Source organism: Sporobolomyces salmoneus, assembly GCF_050403485.1.
Source record: "Sporobolomyces salmoneus JCM6883 DNA, S_salmoneus_JCM6883_v1_ctg21, whole genome shotgun sequence".
Lineage (NCBI taxonomy): Eukaryota > Fungi > Basidiomycota > Microbotryomycetes > Sporidiobolales > Sporidiobolaceae > Sporobolomyces > Sporobolomyces salmoneus.
Genome location: NW_027481142.1, coordinates 95715 through 110550, shown reverse-complemented (window position 1 = coordinate 110550; position 14836 = coordinate 95715). Strand labels below are relative to the sequence as shown.

At 50.9% G+C, this 14836-nt stretch overlaps 6 protein-coding genes across 6 annotated transcripts; 1 reads left to right on the top strand and 5 right to left on the bottom strand.

Moving 5' to 3' along the window:
* Window positions 1–91: 91 nt before the first annotated feature.
* Window positions 92–3058, bottom strand: JCM6883_003855 (uncharacterized protein; the record flags this gene model as incomplete). Its single annotated transcript, XM_076631936.1, has 7 exons — window positions 92–217; window positions 298–485; window positions 551–653; window positions 722–2251; window positions 2310–2459; window positions 2540–2644; window positions 2705–3058. 7 exons carry the CDS (start codon window positions 3056–3058, stop codon window positions 92–94), a joined length of 2556 nt encoding a protein of 851 aa, XP_076488059.1.
* A 1514-nt stretch (window positions 3059–4572) lies between these two features.
* JCM6883_003854 (uncharacterized protein) lies at window positions 4573–5145 on the bottom strand (the record flags this gene model as incomplete). Its single annotated transcript, XM_076631935.1, has 1 exon — window positions 4573–5145. One exon carries the CDS (start codon window positions 5143–5145, stop codon window positions 4573–4575), a length of 573 nt encoding a protein of 190 aa, XP_076488058.1.
* Window positions 5146–6547: 1402 nt separating this feature from the next.
* JCM6883_003853 (uncharacterized protein) lies at window positions 6548–7415 on the bottom strand (the record flags this gene model as incomplete). Its single annotated transcript, XM_076631934.1, has 2 exons — window positions 6548–6915; window positions 6989–7415. The coding sequence occupies 2 exons, from the start codon at window positions 7413–7415 to the stop codon at window positions 6548–6550; spliced, it is 795 nt and encodes a 264-aa protein (XP_076488057.1).
* A 517-nt stretch (window positions 7416–7932) lies between these two features.
* Window positions 7933–9280, top strand: JCM6883_003852 (uncharacterized protein; the record flags this gene model as incomplete). Its single annotated transcript, XM_076631933.1, has 2 exons — window positions 7933–9132; window positions 9206–9280. The coding sequence occupies 2 exons, from the start codon at window positions 7933–7935 to the stop codon at window positions 9278–9280; spliced, it is 1275 nt and encodes a 424-aa protein (XP_076488056.1).
* A 213-nt stretch (window positions 9281–9493) lies between these two features.
* JCM6883_003851 (uncharacterized protein) lies at window positions 9494–13494 on the bottom strand (the record flags this gene model as incomplete). Its single annotated transcript, XM_076631932.1, has 13 exons — window positions 9494–9550; window positions 9622–10005; window positions 10076–10312; window positions 10378–10722; window positions 10789–10960; window positions 11031–11162; window positions 11229–11339; window positions 11400–11435; window positions 11509–11878; window positions 11941–12045; window positions 12106–12239; window positions 12306–12430; window positions 12496–13494. The coding sequence occupies 13 exons, from the start codon at window positions 13492–13494 to the stop codon at window positions 9494–9496; spliced, it is 3207 nt and encodes a 1068-aa protein (XP_076488055.1).
* A 403-nt stretch (window positions 13495–13897) lies between these two features.
* On the bottom strand, window positions 13898–14772 carry DOC1 (anaphase promoting complex subunit DOC1; the record flags this gene model as incomplete). Its single annotated transcript, XM_076631931.1, has 6 exons — window positions 13898–13967; window positions 14050–14151; window positions 14228–14406; window positions 14470–14530; window positions 14593–14704; window positions 14760–14772. The coding sequence occupies 6 exons, from the start codon at window positions 14770–14772 to the stop codon at window positions 13898–13900; spliced, it is 537 nt and encodes a 178-aa protein (XP_076488054.1).
* Between the last annotated feature and the right edge of the window lie 64 nt (window positions 14773–14836).

Sequence of the window (14836 nt, the reverse complement as noted above, 5' to 3'; positions counted from 1 at the left end):
AGATAGCAAAACAATTCGCGGAAGAAAGAAGAAACAGAGAAAGTGGGAAAGAGTGACTCCAAGAAAGCTTGAGCGGCATGAGGGCGCATCCCTAGTCGGAATTAGAGTCGCTCTCAGTGTCAGCGGGGAGTCCTTTATCGATTCGTTGCTGCCTCCTCCTCCACCTCGCGCAATCGTCTGAGTCCCATTCTTCGGGATCCTTCGCCTCGTACCAAGGCTGTAAAGATCGATCATCACAAGGATCAGTCAAGTTCGACGCGAGAGGAGAGGAGCAGGGAGAAGGAATCCGAAATTGACCTTTTCTTCGTCGGAACAACTGTACTCTCCCTTCTTCTTCTTCTTGACCGGTCGTTTCTCCGTAATGACCTTGCGAGTAGGAGGAGGACGTTTTAGGTTCGGGTGAAGCGAGGGAACTTTGGCACGAGCTGACAAGCCGGGAGAATGATGAGATCCGATCCCCTTCTTCGCGATAATGTCGGCGAGAGCTAGAACAAAAAACGATCCGTGAGTGACGTTCGTGCGAGTACGGACGAGGAGAAGGTGCACTTACTTCCAGGTCGAGGAGTTTTCGAGAAAGGACTAGCGAAACGATCCCTGCCGCGAGCGAGAGCGGAAACGGCTTTCGGTTTCGGAGTCGGTACCTTCTCGTTCTCCTAACATCGGTGAAGAGCCATTCGTTAGTGGGATACCTCAAGTCAAAGCGAAGCGAGAGTAGACGTACTTTGTCGACTTGAACTTTGTTCAATACTTTTGGTACGGCCCCTGCTTTCGCAACTCCTTTCCCTTTACTCTTGTTCTTCTCCTCGTCGTCGTCTGATTCTTCCGCTTCACTCGGTTCTTCACTCTCGTCATCGGCATCACTTTCCGACTCCGCAATCTTCCTTTTCTTCCCCTTTTCGACTTGAGCCTTACGAACCTCCTTTTCCCTCTCTTTTCCTTTCCCGTTACCTTGACCGCTCTCAACTGATTTCGTCCTAGTTCTATTCACTGTCGATTTCCTCTCACCTTTCTTGACTGGGCTGATGTGAAAGTCGTCGTCTGATTTCTCTTGACGTTTTTCGATTTGCATCGCTTGAGCTCCGAAGTGATCCGAGAGTTGGCGTTCGAGAGGTTGTCCTACCGCATTCGAAGCCGATGAAGAATCGTTGACGGGTTCAGGAGCGGATTTCGAAGTGGCAGCAGCGGAAGAATCGAGAGGCGCCGAGATTGGGTCGGGAGAGGATCTGGCGACTTGTTTCTTTGAAACGGTTGAAGAAGTGCGACCTTTCGTTTTCGTTTTCGGCTTGGATTTGACGTTGAGGTCGTCGTAGTCGGTCAAGTCTCCCGAGAGCGAGTCGAGGTCGTCCTTCTTTTGCTTCTTGTTCTTCCCATCCGGTTTCTTCTTCTCTACCGCTTTGACTTCCTCCTCCTCGCTACTCTCGATCGAGATCGTTCGTTTACGCTCCGACGATTTAACGGAAGCGGGTTTGGCGGGACTCGCAGCCGAAGAGGAAGCGGTAGGATCTGGAAGAAGTTGTTGTTGTTTGAGAGCGTTCGAGGGGACTGGACGGTACGGAGAGTTTTGGTTTTGCGAAGTCGAAGCGATCGGGGGACAGGGAGAACCGATCGAGCCGGAAGCGGAAAGAGGAGGTGGAGCGACGGTAGGAGAGTCGGAGTTGTCGTCGTCGTCGTCGTCGTCGTGATCGTCGACGGAGGAGGAAGAGTCACGATCGATGCAGTAATTCTTCGGAGTCATGCTCCTCCTCCCTCGAGTCTTCGCTAGACTGTCTCCGATCGCTGCCACTTGAGGCATTGGACGTTTCGGTTTCGCCGTTGTCGTCGATTTCGAAGCAGAGGGTTTGGGTTTGTTTCTCCCTCCCTTCTTCCCTCCCTTCCTCCCTCTCTTCTTCTTCCTACTCTTCTCAGCCTCACTCTCACTCGACTCTCCCACCTCTTCCTCTTTTGGTTCCTCCTCCTCGTTGGGAGAAGATCTGGCTACTTGTTTCTTTGAAACGGTTGAAGAAGTGCGACCTTTCGGTTTCGATTTCGACTTGGATTTGACGTTGATCCGTGCCTGGGCGAGAACGGAATCGAACTGTCGAACCGACGTAATGTGTGCAGCGATGCGAGGAAGGGCTGTCCTACCAGCAGGTGTTGATTTGAAGAAACGTGCGACGTCGCCGAAAGTTTCGCTACCGACGTGGAGGAGGTGAGGAGGAGTGGCCGAGATCGTCCCGTAGATTGTAGATGGAATAGTTGCAGAAGGGAAAGACTGAACGCCCGGAACGTCAGCAACGTGATCATGTCAGCGGAAACCGAAAGAGACTCACAGGGGCAGAACCTGCGTCGATAGCTGCACCGAAAGCTTCCGCGTCGAGGGGAATGAACAACGCATTGATACGCGTCCCAGAGAACTCCTTCGACGGCAGGAGGAGGTAAACAGCCGTAAAGGAACGGTCTTTCTGCTTCCTGATTCGAACCTGAGCGAGAAAAGAAGTTTCCAAAATCAGCTCAACAGAAGCAAGAGTTGAGAAGAGAGGAAGAGAAAGAAGGAACTGACCTGGAATACATCGGTAGCGTGGTTGGCACCAGCATTTTGCTGCAAGAACAGAGCTGCGTTGAAAGCGTCGCGGTGTTCGATCACAGAATCGGAGAAGCCTGCGAGCTGGTAGAGAGTCGAGCAAGATCAGCGCACGGTTTGACACAACAACGAATGTGAACTCACTTTTTCGAGTAGGTCACATCCCAACACGCGCTCGAGTTCGAGGGGTGAGAGCAACTCGCTATCGAGTCTGGTCTTGTGCGCAACGACTCTGCCCAAGAATCGACGGAGAACGTGTTGTTGGTGTTGATCTCCGGTGAATGCGAGGTCCGTTCTCATGAGTCCATTTTCCTCGGGAACGAATCGAAGACGGATGTCGCAGTCGTCGGGAGAACGGGAGAGAGCGAGACGAACGACGGTCGTGGGAGACGAGATGTGGTCTTGTAAGCCAGAAACAGCAATTTTATCCAGATCGAAGACGCGAGAGCTTGGAAGTGAAAGTGCGGGAGCCGGATCGTATTGTACGCGTCGCACCATCCCGGAAGGACGCGTACAATACGATCCGGCTCCCGACCCTACCCTCATGCACTCTGATTTTGCATCGCTTCTCTACCTTGTTCTCTACTACAACCGTGTCTCCTCGAAGACTCTAGCCTGTTTTGTCACGGAATTGCTGTTTCCTCACTCTCGCACTCTCTCATTCGGTCGCGAGTTCAGTTTCGTACGAATGCGAAAGAATCTGGAATTTAAGATCTTAGTCGAGATCTCAAATCCTTCGTTCCCGTCCCGTCAGTACCCAGCGACCGTGCCCCGGCGAAGAACCCAACGACGTAACTCACCGCTGCCCAGAGAACTCTGTGAGCCTCGGAAGAGGGTGAGGTTGATCGTCCCTCATTCCTTGCGTTCAATCCGCCCGGCTACCGTGTGAATCTCTGGCGTACATCGATGCAGCCTGTGTGTGACTACGGACGATCCAGCGAGTGTGCGGTTGAAGTGATCGATCGGAGAGAATCGCGCGAGATGAAGGGCGAAGGGGGAAGTGTCGACTGATGGGGACTGGTGCCGTTTGGAGCGGAGGTAGGGCGTGAAGATCTTCTGAGCGCAGTCAGATCATCTGATCTTGGATCATGAAGGAGTAAGGAGGGGAAGAAGCGATTTGAGTTGTTCTCGAGCGAGCGTCCTTGTTCTCCTCCGCTCACTACACCTAGATCGCCCTCCTCCTGATACCGGATCAATAGTACCGCGAAATCCATCACTAGACCCGAACCGCTGCCCTAAGCCGACTCGCGAGCGAACAAGACGACTTCATCAATCAAGTTCACTTCGGACGCAACGACTCTCTCAGACGGAGTCCTACACCTGCATCCTTCGAATTGAGTTGTGAGTTAGTTTCCGATCTCTCAGACGAGCCACTTGCGCTAACCAAATCGTGGACGTTGGTAGCAATTTGCAGGTCTTAACGCTGAACCGTCTCCGCGCTTCTCAACTCTTGTCTTGCTCGGCGACCGCTGGGACTTACGGCAGTCACCTCACAAGAGTGACGATTCGACGAGTGAGTCTTCTCTCGCCGCGCTCGTGCATCGATGGGAACCCAACTCTTCAGGCATTTCGCGACCTCGTGGGTGAACGGGTCGTTGACGTCTCGATTAATGAGCATTCTGGGCATTTAGACAGATAAGTTTCCTTGCTGGGATGCGTCAAATCGACAATTGCGAGGGAAGTTTTTGGGTGATAGACTCGAGGATGCTAGGCAGTACACCCAGGCCTCTCAGATCGTGCGGGAAGAAGTTTTGCTCGTCGTCAACGTGATCTTTGCAGTTTGTCTCTCATAGCCTTGTTCTTGTTATGTTGTTTCCTCTGTTATCTCTCAAGGTTTGAGAAGCTATGCTTTGTAAACGACTACATTCCTTCCAGGCGCGCTCGAACATTGAGACAACACGGCAAAAACTCGAAAACTGAAGAAACTCCTGATAGCCCGCTACAGGTCGACGCGAAGTCAGGTTTACGATGCGATAAATAGCAGAGCGAAATCACTTACCGACCCTCGTAACTTAAAGCGGGTCCTCTTCAGCCGAACCCGTCGCAGAGGCAGAAGAAGATGCTTTCCTCGTCCGAACATTCTCCGGCATTTGCGCCACGAAAAATCTCCCTTCCCTCCTCTCTGCACCCTTCAGCAACGTCTCTCCATCGACCTCCAATTCCTCGATTGCCCTTCCCGCTCTACTCGCCATTAAATCAATCGGAATCGGCTCCGCTCGTATTCTCGCATCAATCATTTCTCCCTCTTTCAACCCTAGTTCACTTGTGTCTACATCCCTCACTCTTTGTACTATCGAGATCAGCTCTTCGAGACCGGCTAGGTGGGAGGAGGTCGAGGGATCTTGAGGATTCGGAGGAAGGAGTGCCGAGAGCTTGTGAAGTTTCGCGATGGTTTCCGGACTGAGGGGAGAGGGAGTCGAGCTTGACGCTGGTGGTAGGAGTGAGGAAAGAGTGTACGGAGAGGTGAGAGGGAGACAAAGTTCATCGACTTCGATATCAGAGGAGGGAGTTCTGGAGGAGGAATATCGAATGCCGGTTCGTGGGAGGACTGTCCGTCGCGCTCTTGTGAGATGAATACGCTGCATTATCCGGAAGAGTTTGAGTAAGAAGTGAGAGAAGCGTTTCGCGTTGCTTTGCTCTCGTCATCGAACCTCTCTCAATCATGTCTAGACCTCTCGTAGGAACGCCATTGGGTAAGCTACTTCCTCTGCATCTATCCTATATCGCTATTGACCCGAACGGATCCATCTCTCGCTCCCCACTCGACTTCATCAACAACGCCTTCCCCTACTCCTCTCCTCCTTGTTCTCGAACAGCTGGATGTTGTACGGTTCTATCAGTATTTGGTGCTCTCTTCTTGGCTCTCATCGGTCTTTGCTTTCAACGAAACGTAAGTACCCTTCTCCGACTCCCCCACGAGCTCTGGACTCTGCCTCGAAGCTAACCCGCTCCACATCCACGACGGTCAGGTTGAAGTTCTGACGGGCTCAACAAAGTCACCTCATGATACGGCAGCGGTAGCCAAGAACTGTTACATTGCGTTAGTCTCACCCTCCTCTCTGTCTCTCCCGCTCGTGTCCTCCCCCCGGCCTGCTCCAAGCTGACACCTGAATACTCATGCAAATGCAGCGCACTCGTCTATGTCGCATTCGTCGTGTTCTGTTCGTGTCAAGTAAGTTGTTCTTCCGTTGCAAATTCTTTTTCGTTTTTCAATTATCTCCCATGCCTGCAGCTCATGCCCTCTTTCTCTCTCTATAGGTCGGTGTGAATCGAAGGTATTCGAGAGGTGCAGTTCGAATCTAGAGACACTCTATCCACTTTTATTCCCTGTCGTTCTCTACTCTGTTTTTCATTTTCGTTTGTTCTCAACTTTGTTCAGTTCTTGTAATCCTTACTCACATGTCTCTCTCTGTCTTTCTTCATTCTCGCAAGATGTTCAGTAAGTACGCAGAGAGGATGCAGAAGCATTGGGGATTTCGATTCTCGCGTCTCTCCGCCGATTCAAGCCCCTCAGCATCTCCACAATCGATGCCACCAGCCATCCAGTTCGAGTCAGAAATCAAAGAGAGACTTGCACGATAAATCAAGGCATCAGCAGAAAGGCTACCGCCTGACGAAAAACCAGAAAACGTAAAACTCAGTGACTCCGCTTCATCCCTTTCTCTCTTCCCCGACTATTTTCCAACGCTCCAGTCCTACTCTTGAGTAGGGCGTTCCCTAACTTGGCGACGGGACTCAACTCGACGAATGAAACTCGCTGGAACTAGGTCATAGAACGTATCTCCACCTCCCTTCTCGTCCCAAATCACCTCGATTCCGTTTTCTGCGCAAACTTTGATGAGCGTATCGACTCGACTGAGGGCCTCGTTCGATGGTTTCGAATCTCGCAAAGAGGTGAGAGTCAGAGTCTCGAGCTGATGGCCAGGATTGGAGTTCTTTCTCGAAATTTCCGCCGATTCCTCGGACTTCGTTCTGGAACTCGCCATTTTAGGGAATGTAGAGGTTTCGGACTCCAGCGAGAGTAGGTTCGGATTCCTGCGTTGGATAAAACTCGAAGAGAACGGAGAGAGAAGGCAGGGAGTAGATCGAAGGAGGAAGACGAGGCTTGTTGATCAAGAGAGCGATGAACGAATCGAGTTGAGGAACGAGACGATTGATGAATTCGAACTCTTGACTGTAGAGGTTCGGGGAGTATCTCTGCCAAGCGAAATGTTTCAATTTTGGGAGTTCGAAGCGGATTCCTCCTTCGTAGTGGATCGGACAGTGTCGCATGCTAAGACGAACGAGTTGAGGGAAAGAGAAGACGGCGCCCTTGAGAGTCATCGTGACACCCGAGAGGGAGAGAGTCGTGATGTCTATCGAAGGAGAAGAAAACGGGTCAGCCGGCTTGGGACGAAGCGCAGTCGAAGGAGAACACGAGAGGCGCACGAGAGCCAAAGAATGCCTTGACTGGTGGGATTTGACGAATACTGACGAGAACGTGTTCCAAGTTTGAGGCCAATTTGAGGAACTTTTTCAGCGCAGGCAGGAGTTTAGTCAAGTCCTCGTCGTAGTAGAAGTCTTCGACGTTTTGTATCGCCTCCTTCGAATTGTTCGCGAGTAAAAGTTCGAGTAAATTGGGACCGGATCCCTTCGCGAGAGAGACACGCTTGAGGAGAAGTGGTTGGGCGAAAGAGCGGAAGAGTTTCGAAACGAGGCAGAGTGAAGAGAGCGTCGCGTAGTGCATCTTGCGTGTTCCAAGAGTGTGCAAGGGGTCCTGAGTCACGTCGTCGAAGATTTGGGAGAGGGTTTCGGTAGGGAGGCGATCAAAGAGACGATTCGAGGAGAGGGAGGAAATGGAAGTTGACGGCTCCATCTCGAAGGGCGTCTGTGATGCAGCGGAGACCTAGTCAGCTATCATTTCGAGACTTTGTGAGCCTTCAAGGGCGTCCACGGATGTAGGTACCGACTTAATCGGAGAAAGTAGATGAAAGGAAGGGGTGAAGCGAAACAGGAAAGAGACTTACCCAGGCGTGTTTAGAAGGTACGAGAGCTTGCTCTGAGTGCTCCTTGAGGTCTCTGATACGTCTTCGGTAGTTCCGGAGGGAGAGTCGGGAGGGAACGAGGGCAAGAGATTCTTCCCCTTCTACTCTTCACTTCTGTCTCTTTCACCATTCCCAAGGACGCCCGAAGCGACTCACAAGATTGAGAATAGTCCAGAAGAGTCCTAGCGTGCTTGACATATCTAGTCGCGTTGGAGCGAGTCGAAATCGACACGAACAGACGCCTCTCCTCTACTCTCCCGATACGTGAGTACCAACTCGAGGGAAACGATGAGGGGATCCATTCCACTGATAGTCTATATCTCATGCGACAGATCTCCGCGTGCGACGATGCCCATTCCATTCATCCCTCCCGAAATCGTCTCCGAAATTCTTTCCCACTTCCGACTCGTAGACGAGGAGCCTCTCAACAAAGACGACAGAGACATCATAGAAGCAGTCGGCTGCTCGACCTCCCTCGTCTGCCGTAGCTGGCGCGCACTCGGACAAGCCGTTCGTTGGCGGAAAGTCTCCATCAAACCTTCTTCTACTTCCTCGATCCTTGAGCACTTTGTCACTCATCCTCGCGTCTCAGACTTCGTAAGAGAACTGAAAACTCGACATCCTCGTCTGGATCCGCGGGAGGACGGTCAAGAGGGGGAACAAGAGGACTGCGCTACACCCAGCGAACTTCTCTCGCGGCTCGCACAGTTGAAAGATCTCAGTCTCGCACTCAGCGATCGCGACAATTTCGAAGAGTTCATCGTTATCGGCTCCAGGCTTCCAAAACTCGTCTCATTCCAGCTCATTGGTGGCCGCCTTCACATTACTCCTCGAATGAAAACCGCTCTTCTTCGGGGGTTTCCGACGCTGAACGCTCTCGGATTGCAACCAGCTGAGCTTGTGGATTCCTCAGAGGCGGAAGTGGAGGTGGAAGACACAGACGAGAAGAGGAGGGGGGAACACGTCGTCTCTTCAATTTCCTCGAAAAGTCAACTCGGCTCACTAGAGCTCGCGGCTTGGTTCTCAGATGCCGAAGATCCAGCTACCACCATGCTCGACATCCTCAGACACGCCTTCGATTTGTCTGAATTACAAGGTTGTTCCCTCGGAGGACTCTATCTCTCTAAAGAAATCCTTCTCGACGTCCTTCACGAATACAACCTATTCAACCTTCAGCTCGTACCCGTCGAATACGAAATGGAGGAGCTATTCACGATGATCGTCGACGTTCTCCCTCATATGACGAAACTTGCACTCTGCAGTGTCGTGAGGAACTTCGGAGGAGGAGGAGACGTTTACGAGTCGCCTGTCGTTCTGGGAGAATTCCTCGATCTCATCCCATCGAACCTCGAGCTCCTGATGCTCCCTCAGATTGCATTCGATCCGGACGACTTCAATGACAATTTTCGAGACGCCTTTGACCTCGAGTCTGAGGGAAAAGAATCTGTTCGAAGCTTTGCGGCGTGCGTGGATGAAGACTCTCCCCTCATTCTTCACGAATTTGAGACTGAGTCGGGAAGAGAATGGTGTCGGGCAAGCAGATCAGAGGTGAGCTTTTCCAGTTTTTCAATCTTCGTTGAACAAAAACGGATCGTTTCGTTTTTTGCGTGTTCGTTTGCAGCAATACTGTCTTGATGAAGAGAGCTCGAGAGAGGAGAACTCGGATGAAGAGAGTTCGGGAGAAGAAAGGGATTGAAGTGAAAATCGGGAAAAGGCGGAAAATTGGTTTCTCAAACAGGTTGTCTGGTTTATGCTTTGTTCTGTTTCGCGAAGTTGTCTGCTCCCTGGAAGATTATTGTTGGTTGATTTTGCGCACTATTTGAACGCAAGGTAGCGTTCCAGCTCAGGAGGAAGAGTCAATCGAGTGAAGCGAGGAGCTTAAATTTCGAAAAGTCAATGCTTCAATCCGTTACTTCTTCCTCTTCGTTGTGGCAAAGTACTTGTTCTGTTGTCCTGATCCTCGTACCTAAGAGGACTCAACAAATGCTCAATCGGTGAACCTCACGAGGGAGCGAAGAAAACGCGCAGAGAACTCACTTTCGATTTACTTTCTCCTGCTGCTTGCTCTTCTTGACGATTCGGTCCCTTGTTCTCGTTCGATACGGTGCGTTTTGGACGTTTAGAAGGTTTCGAGTTAGTTGCGACAGTCCTTTGGTCGTTGTGGTGATCAGAGTCGTCTGGATTTTCGATTGAGCGTTTTCGGAGTCGAGAGGAGGTAACAGAGGGAGGAAGGAGAACGTTGTCATCCGAGAAGGATTCGTCTACATCGTCACCTTTCTTCGCCTTGTCTGAAGTTGCAGGGATCGGGACGACGGGAGAGATTCGAGGAGGAGAATGACCGGAACGTTCGTGAAGATTGGTTTCGTCGGCGAGAGACGCGGCCTGTTCCAAAGCAGTGAGAGATCGAGGCGCGAAGACATCCTATCACAATGACGCAATGCATGGTAAGCGACCGATTGAATCAGCAGTGTAAGATGACAGAGTGACTCACCTCTACTGGAGAAGATTGTCTTTTCTCATCTCCCTCCTCGGTTCCCGCACCTTCTCCTCTCGATCCGGAAGCCGCTAGTTCCCTATTCCCACTCGTAGCAGTACTTTCAGGCGATCCAGTCGCAGAGGAGTTCGGGTTCAACACGAGTTTTCCCTTGACCATCGCCAACTCGTTTTGTGACTTGTTGAGTTGCTTCTCTTTCTCCTTGAGCTTGTTGTTGAGACTCTTGTTCTTGTTCTATCGTATGGATGAAGCCCAAGAGTATCAGTCTCAGCTTGAAGCTGGAAGATATCGTTACTCACCGTGAGTTCCATCTTATCAATCGCATGCAGTTCCTCGAGACCGATTCTCAATTTCTCCTTCTCCTGGTCCGCGAACGCTCGTTTCTCTTCTTCAACCCTCGCTCTAACGCTTTGTAATTCCTCTTCTACCTTTCTGAGTTTCTCGACTTCTTCGCGATCTGATTCGAGTTCGACGAGTCGCGCGTTCTGCTCAGAGCGAACCGTCTCAGAGCTGGCGAGTTCCTGAGTAAGGCTGTCGACCTTCGCTTCGAGAGAATCGGTAGTAGTGCGAGCAGATGAAAGAGACGATTCGAGGCGAGTGATGGTCGAAATGAGGGAATCTCGTTCGGCGACAAGTTCATGAAGCTGTGTATCGAGGTAGGAAGTCGTGAGTATGATGAAACGGAGGCGTGAGCAGAAGAGTCGACATACCTGTGCTTCTACCAGAGTCTTTGCTGAAAAGATAGCGGCTTTTTCAGCCTCCAATCGTTCGATCTCGACTTTGTGAGATTCAGCCGCGGTCGACTCGGAGATCGAAAGACGACTCTGCATATCGGTGAGTTGAGCTTCAAGTTTGTTGACGTCCGCAGTCTTTGTCGCGAGCCTGCAATCGAGGGAAAAGGACAGGTGAATCAGTTTGATTGAATCGAGGAGAGACGGAGAGCATGTCTTACTTCTGATTCAATGACTCTGCTTCTTTTCGAGACGCACGTAGAGCTTCTTGATCTCGTTCGGCAGACTCAACGAGACCTTGCACGCTGTTTTGACTCCTCTTCAGTTCTTGCTCGAGTCTTTTCACATCGTTTCTATTCCGTCGAGACAGAAGAAGTCATCAGTTCGCCGTACTCGAGAAAGCAGAAGGAAAGACTCACTTGAGTGAGGGAATTTGATCAGCTCCTTCGCGAGCGACTTTCAGATTGAGCTCGAGTTTAAGACGTTCTTCAGCGTGGTTGTTCGAAAGCACTCGTAGCTTCTCATTAGACCTATGAATGCTGTTAATGAGCTGACAGCCGCGTGGAGAAGGCAAGGGGACAGTGATTCACTCTTGCTGAATCTTGTTGACTTTCTCTTTCCAATCCCTGTTCAACGAGGTAAGAATATCGCGTCAGTGCCTACTGAGGGGTACAGCTGCGTAGAGCGAAAAAGGCTCACTGTTTAATCTTCGCCTCTTCACTCTCCATCTCTTTCCTAATTTTCTCCACTTCCGCCTTCAACTCGTCCTCCTTGATCTGTGAAGCCTTCATCCCATTCGACCAACTAACCAAAGTCTCTTCATGTTGTTTCTTCAATTCCTTTTCTTTCTCCGCACCAGCGATCAAAGCGTCGTCGAGCTGGTTCCTCAATCTAGTTCTGTCTTCTTGAGCAATTGCACGATCAGATTCGATTTGACGATAGAGGAGATCGAGTCGTTGGTAGGCGTCGGAACGTTCGGTAGACACGGTAGAGACAAGATCGCGGGCTTCGGAGAGTTCGCCTGTTCGTTTTTCGAGTTCTTGTCGGAGTAGTGAGATCACATTGTCGCCTGCAGGGAAGCCGCGTCAGTATTATCCTCGATGAGTCGAGAGACGGGGAGTAAAGGCGTACGATTGGTCAACTCATTTTGCAATTCGCGGAGAATCTCAAGTTTCGTTTCTTCGTTCTTTTCGAGCTTGAACTTCCCATTCGATCCCACCACACTCCTCGAAAGATCTGAAAGTAGCTCAGAGTCAATGTGACGCCCGTTGAACGGAGGAACGGAGGACCACTGACCGTTTTTCAAACTCTCCAAATCCTGACGAAGCTCATCAACAACATTCGAAGAAGCGATCTCTTCCTCCCTGAGCTGAGAGGCTTTTATAGCTTCGCTGTACGTCGTGACTACACTTTCGTTCGCAGCCTCGATTCTAACGTTACCTCGAAACTAAATCAGTCGTCGAAGCGAGCGAGCCGAAAAGCAGAACATCACTCACTTGGCAAGAGCTTGACGAGTTCGATCGGAGATCTCTTTCTTGAACTGTCTCTTCTCTTCAGAGATCGAGCCTAGTTCGAGGGATTTCTGTTCAAGCGAGACTTGCAGATCGTGAATTTCGACATCCTAAAAGACCGACTAAATCAGTTAAGAGTCGCCAGAGGGTGCGAGACAAGCGTCGGGACACTCACTTGAATCTTGAGGCGAGCGATCATGTCGGAAACAGCTCCGTAAATCGCTCCCGCATCTTTCTCGCACTGTTTCGTTTCTGACGAGATCTTGCTTCTCTTCGCTTCTCCTCCTCCTTCGCCACTGACAGAGGGACGTTTCTTTGATGTTGAACTAGAGGAGTTCGTACGAGGTTGAGGCGGAGGAGCAGAAGAACCTTGAGAATCGTTTGAAAGGGCTCGTTTCTTTTTGTTTGGGTTATTCGACGAGGAAGTCTGAGCTGATTGAGGCTGAGACTGTTGATTCGAGGAAGCAGAATGAGCGGGAGTCGTCATGGAAGAAGTGACGAGACGAATCGGGGGATTTTGACGAGCAGAAGTCGGATTCGAATGGACGGGAGCGTTCGATCGAGGAGCTGGAGAAGATCGATGAAGAGGAGATCCTCTGCCACCGCCAAGACGCATCTCTTGTAAATCGAGCTGACCTTTGCCAGCTGCCGAACGAACGATAGGAGGTCGTCGAGGAGTCGTCGTCGTTTCTTTTTGAGTCTGAGGAGGAGGTCGTCGATTTTGCGAGGGGACAGGCGGAGCCATCATGATCTCTCCATCTTCTTCTTCCTCGTCTTCTTCCTCCTCCTCATCGTCCTTGCCGGGTTCAGCTCCTCCGGGAGAATTCGTGCGGTGGTTTCGAGAACCGAGAGCTGAAACCCTTTTCCCTCCTCCTCCTGTACCAATTCCATTCGAACCTTTCTCATCTTGTCCTCCCGACGTATCTCTTTCATCCCCAATACGGCCAGGCGCTTGAGAGGCAGGAGAGCCGAGTTGAGGTAGACCGAAGTTGTGAGATTGAAGTCCTTGTCGATTGCCACTCGAAGTCGCCCAGGTCGTTGGTTTCGGTGCTGGAGCCCATCCTAATCGAGAGGGAGAGTCGGGGAGGGGTCGAGAGACTTGAGATGAGGGAGGTGGAGACAGGTCATTCGAGGGAGTCTCGCTCGATGATTGGGAGGCGTTGGAGGTTGACATAGTTGCGTGAGGTGATAGTGCAGATCGATATAGAACGGCGGATAGTAGCGAGAAGCGCAGAAAGGTCGGTGACGGGTGAAGAGAGGAGGAGAAAAAGGAAGAAAGTAAAACTCTCCTCGCCACTTTGACAGATCGTCCGTTGGCAACAGAATAAAGCTCGAGCTATTACAAACATCGTCAGGAGCAAGACTAAAGCCAAGCGAGTCCCGGTTCAGCAGCAAGGCTGCACATATTCGCGAAGAGCTCAATTTTTGAACCCGTGATCTCGTTCCCCCTTCGCCTACTCGTAGCTGGGTGACTGCGATTCACGATTGTTACGTTTCTGTGTATGTGACCGAGGCGACCGAATGGCTCTGATTTGCTGTCGTAAAGGGCGTTTCGTCAAGTCTTCTGTTTTCCCGTCTCATCGAATCGTTTCGTGCTGCGTGAAGGCTACTGTTCGGAACGGGATGATATCGTCCTCCAGATCGAGTCTGTATACACACCATCCCATCATCCAAGTTAGCGATCAGGCGAGAAAGAGGAAAGCGAAAAAGGAGAAAAGTTTGGACCCACGGTTTCGGAGCGTAAACTCTCACTCCTCTAACATGCGTATCTTTCCCATTCATATGATTCGATATGATCGCCAGTTGTATCAGATGAGCTCTTATCGGTTGTCTACGTATCCCATCTCAAGGTCTAGTAAGGTCGACTGTTTTCCAAGGAATCGAGAGAAAGAAATGAACGAGCTCACGTTTCATCTGGAGTTCCAGCAGTTCCGCTGGTCAAAGACATGACTTGCCACCCTTTCGCTTGTTGTAATTCAACCCATTTCACTTCGTGCAAGTCTCCGTGGAACGTACCGGCTCGAATCGAGATTTTGTGAGGAGTGTAGGAATCGTCAACTCGGATATCGACGTAAATCCAAACTTCCTACTCGCGCCGCAGAGTTCCGTCAGTATGCTGCACTCAGAAGCAAGACGGAAAAGACCTCACAGAGATGGATTGCTTCTTGGAGAACTGAATGTTGATCAAGTGAGGTTGGGAACCCTCACTCCTGCATCATCGAGTCCACTGATGAGCCGCCATGCCTCTTTATACTGGTTAGACTGCGCTCACTGCCAGAAAATCTCTGTATCGTTGTCCCTGAGGTGTTCGACACCGTATCCCGGTTTAGCACTCGAAACTGCCCAAGAACCTCTCGAACCGATATCTTCGAGATGACTGGCGTCTGCGCATTCGAGTCATGATCAGTATAGCTCACTCTGACATGCGTAAAAACTCACCTGGTGCCGTCATGATCGACTTGTGAAATGTTGGAGGAAAGAGTTTCGTGATCTCTCTTTCGCTCTCCAACCTCTCA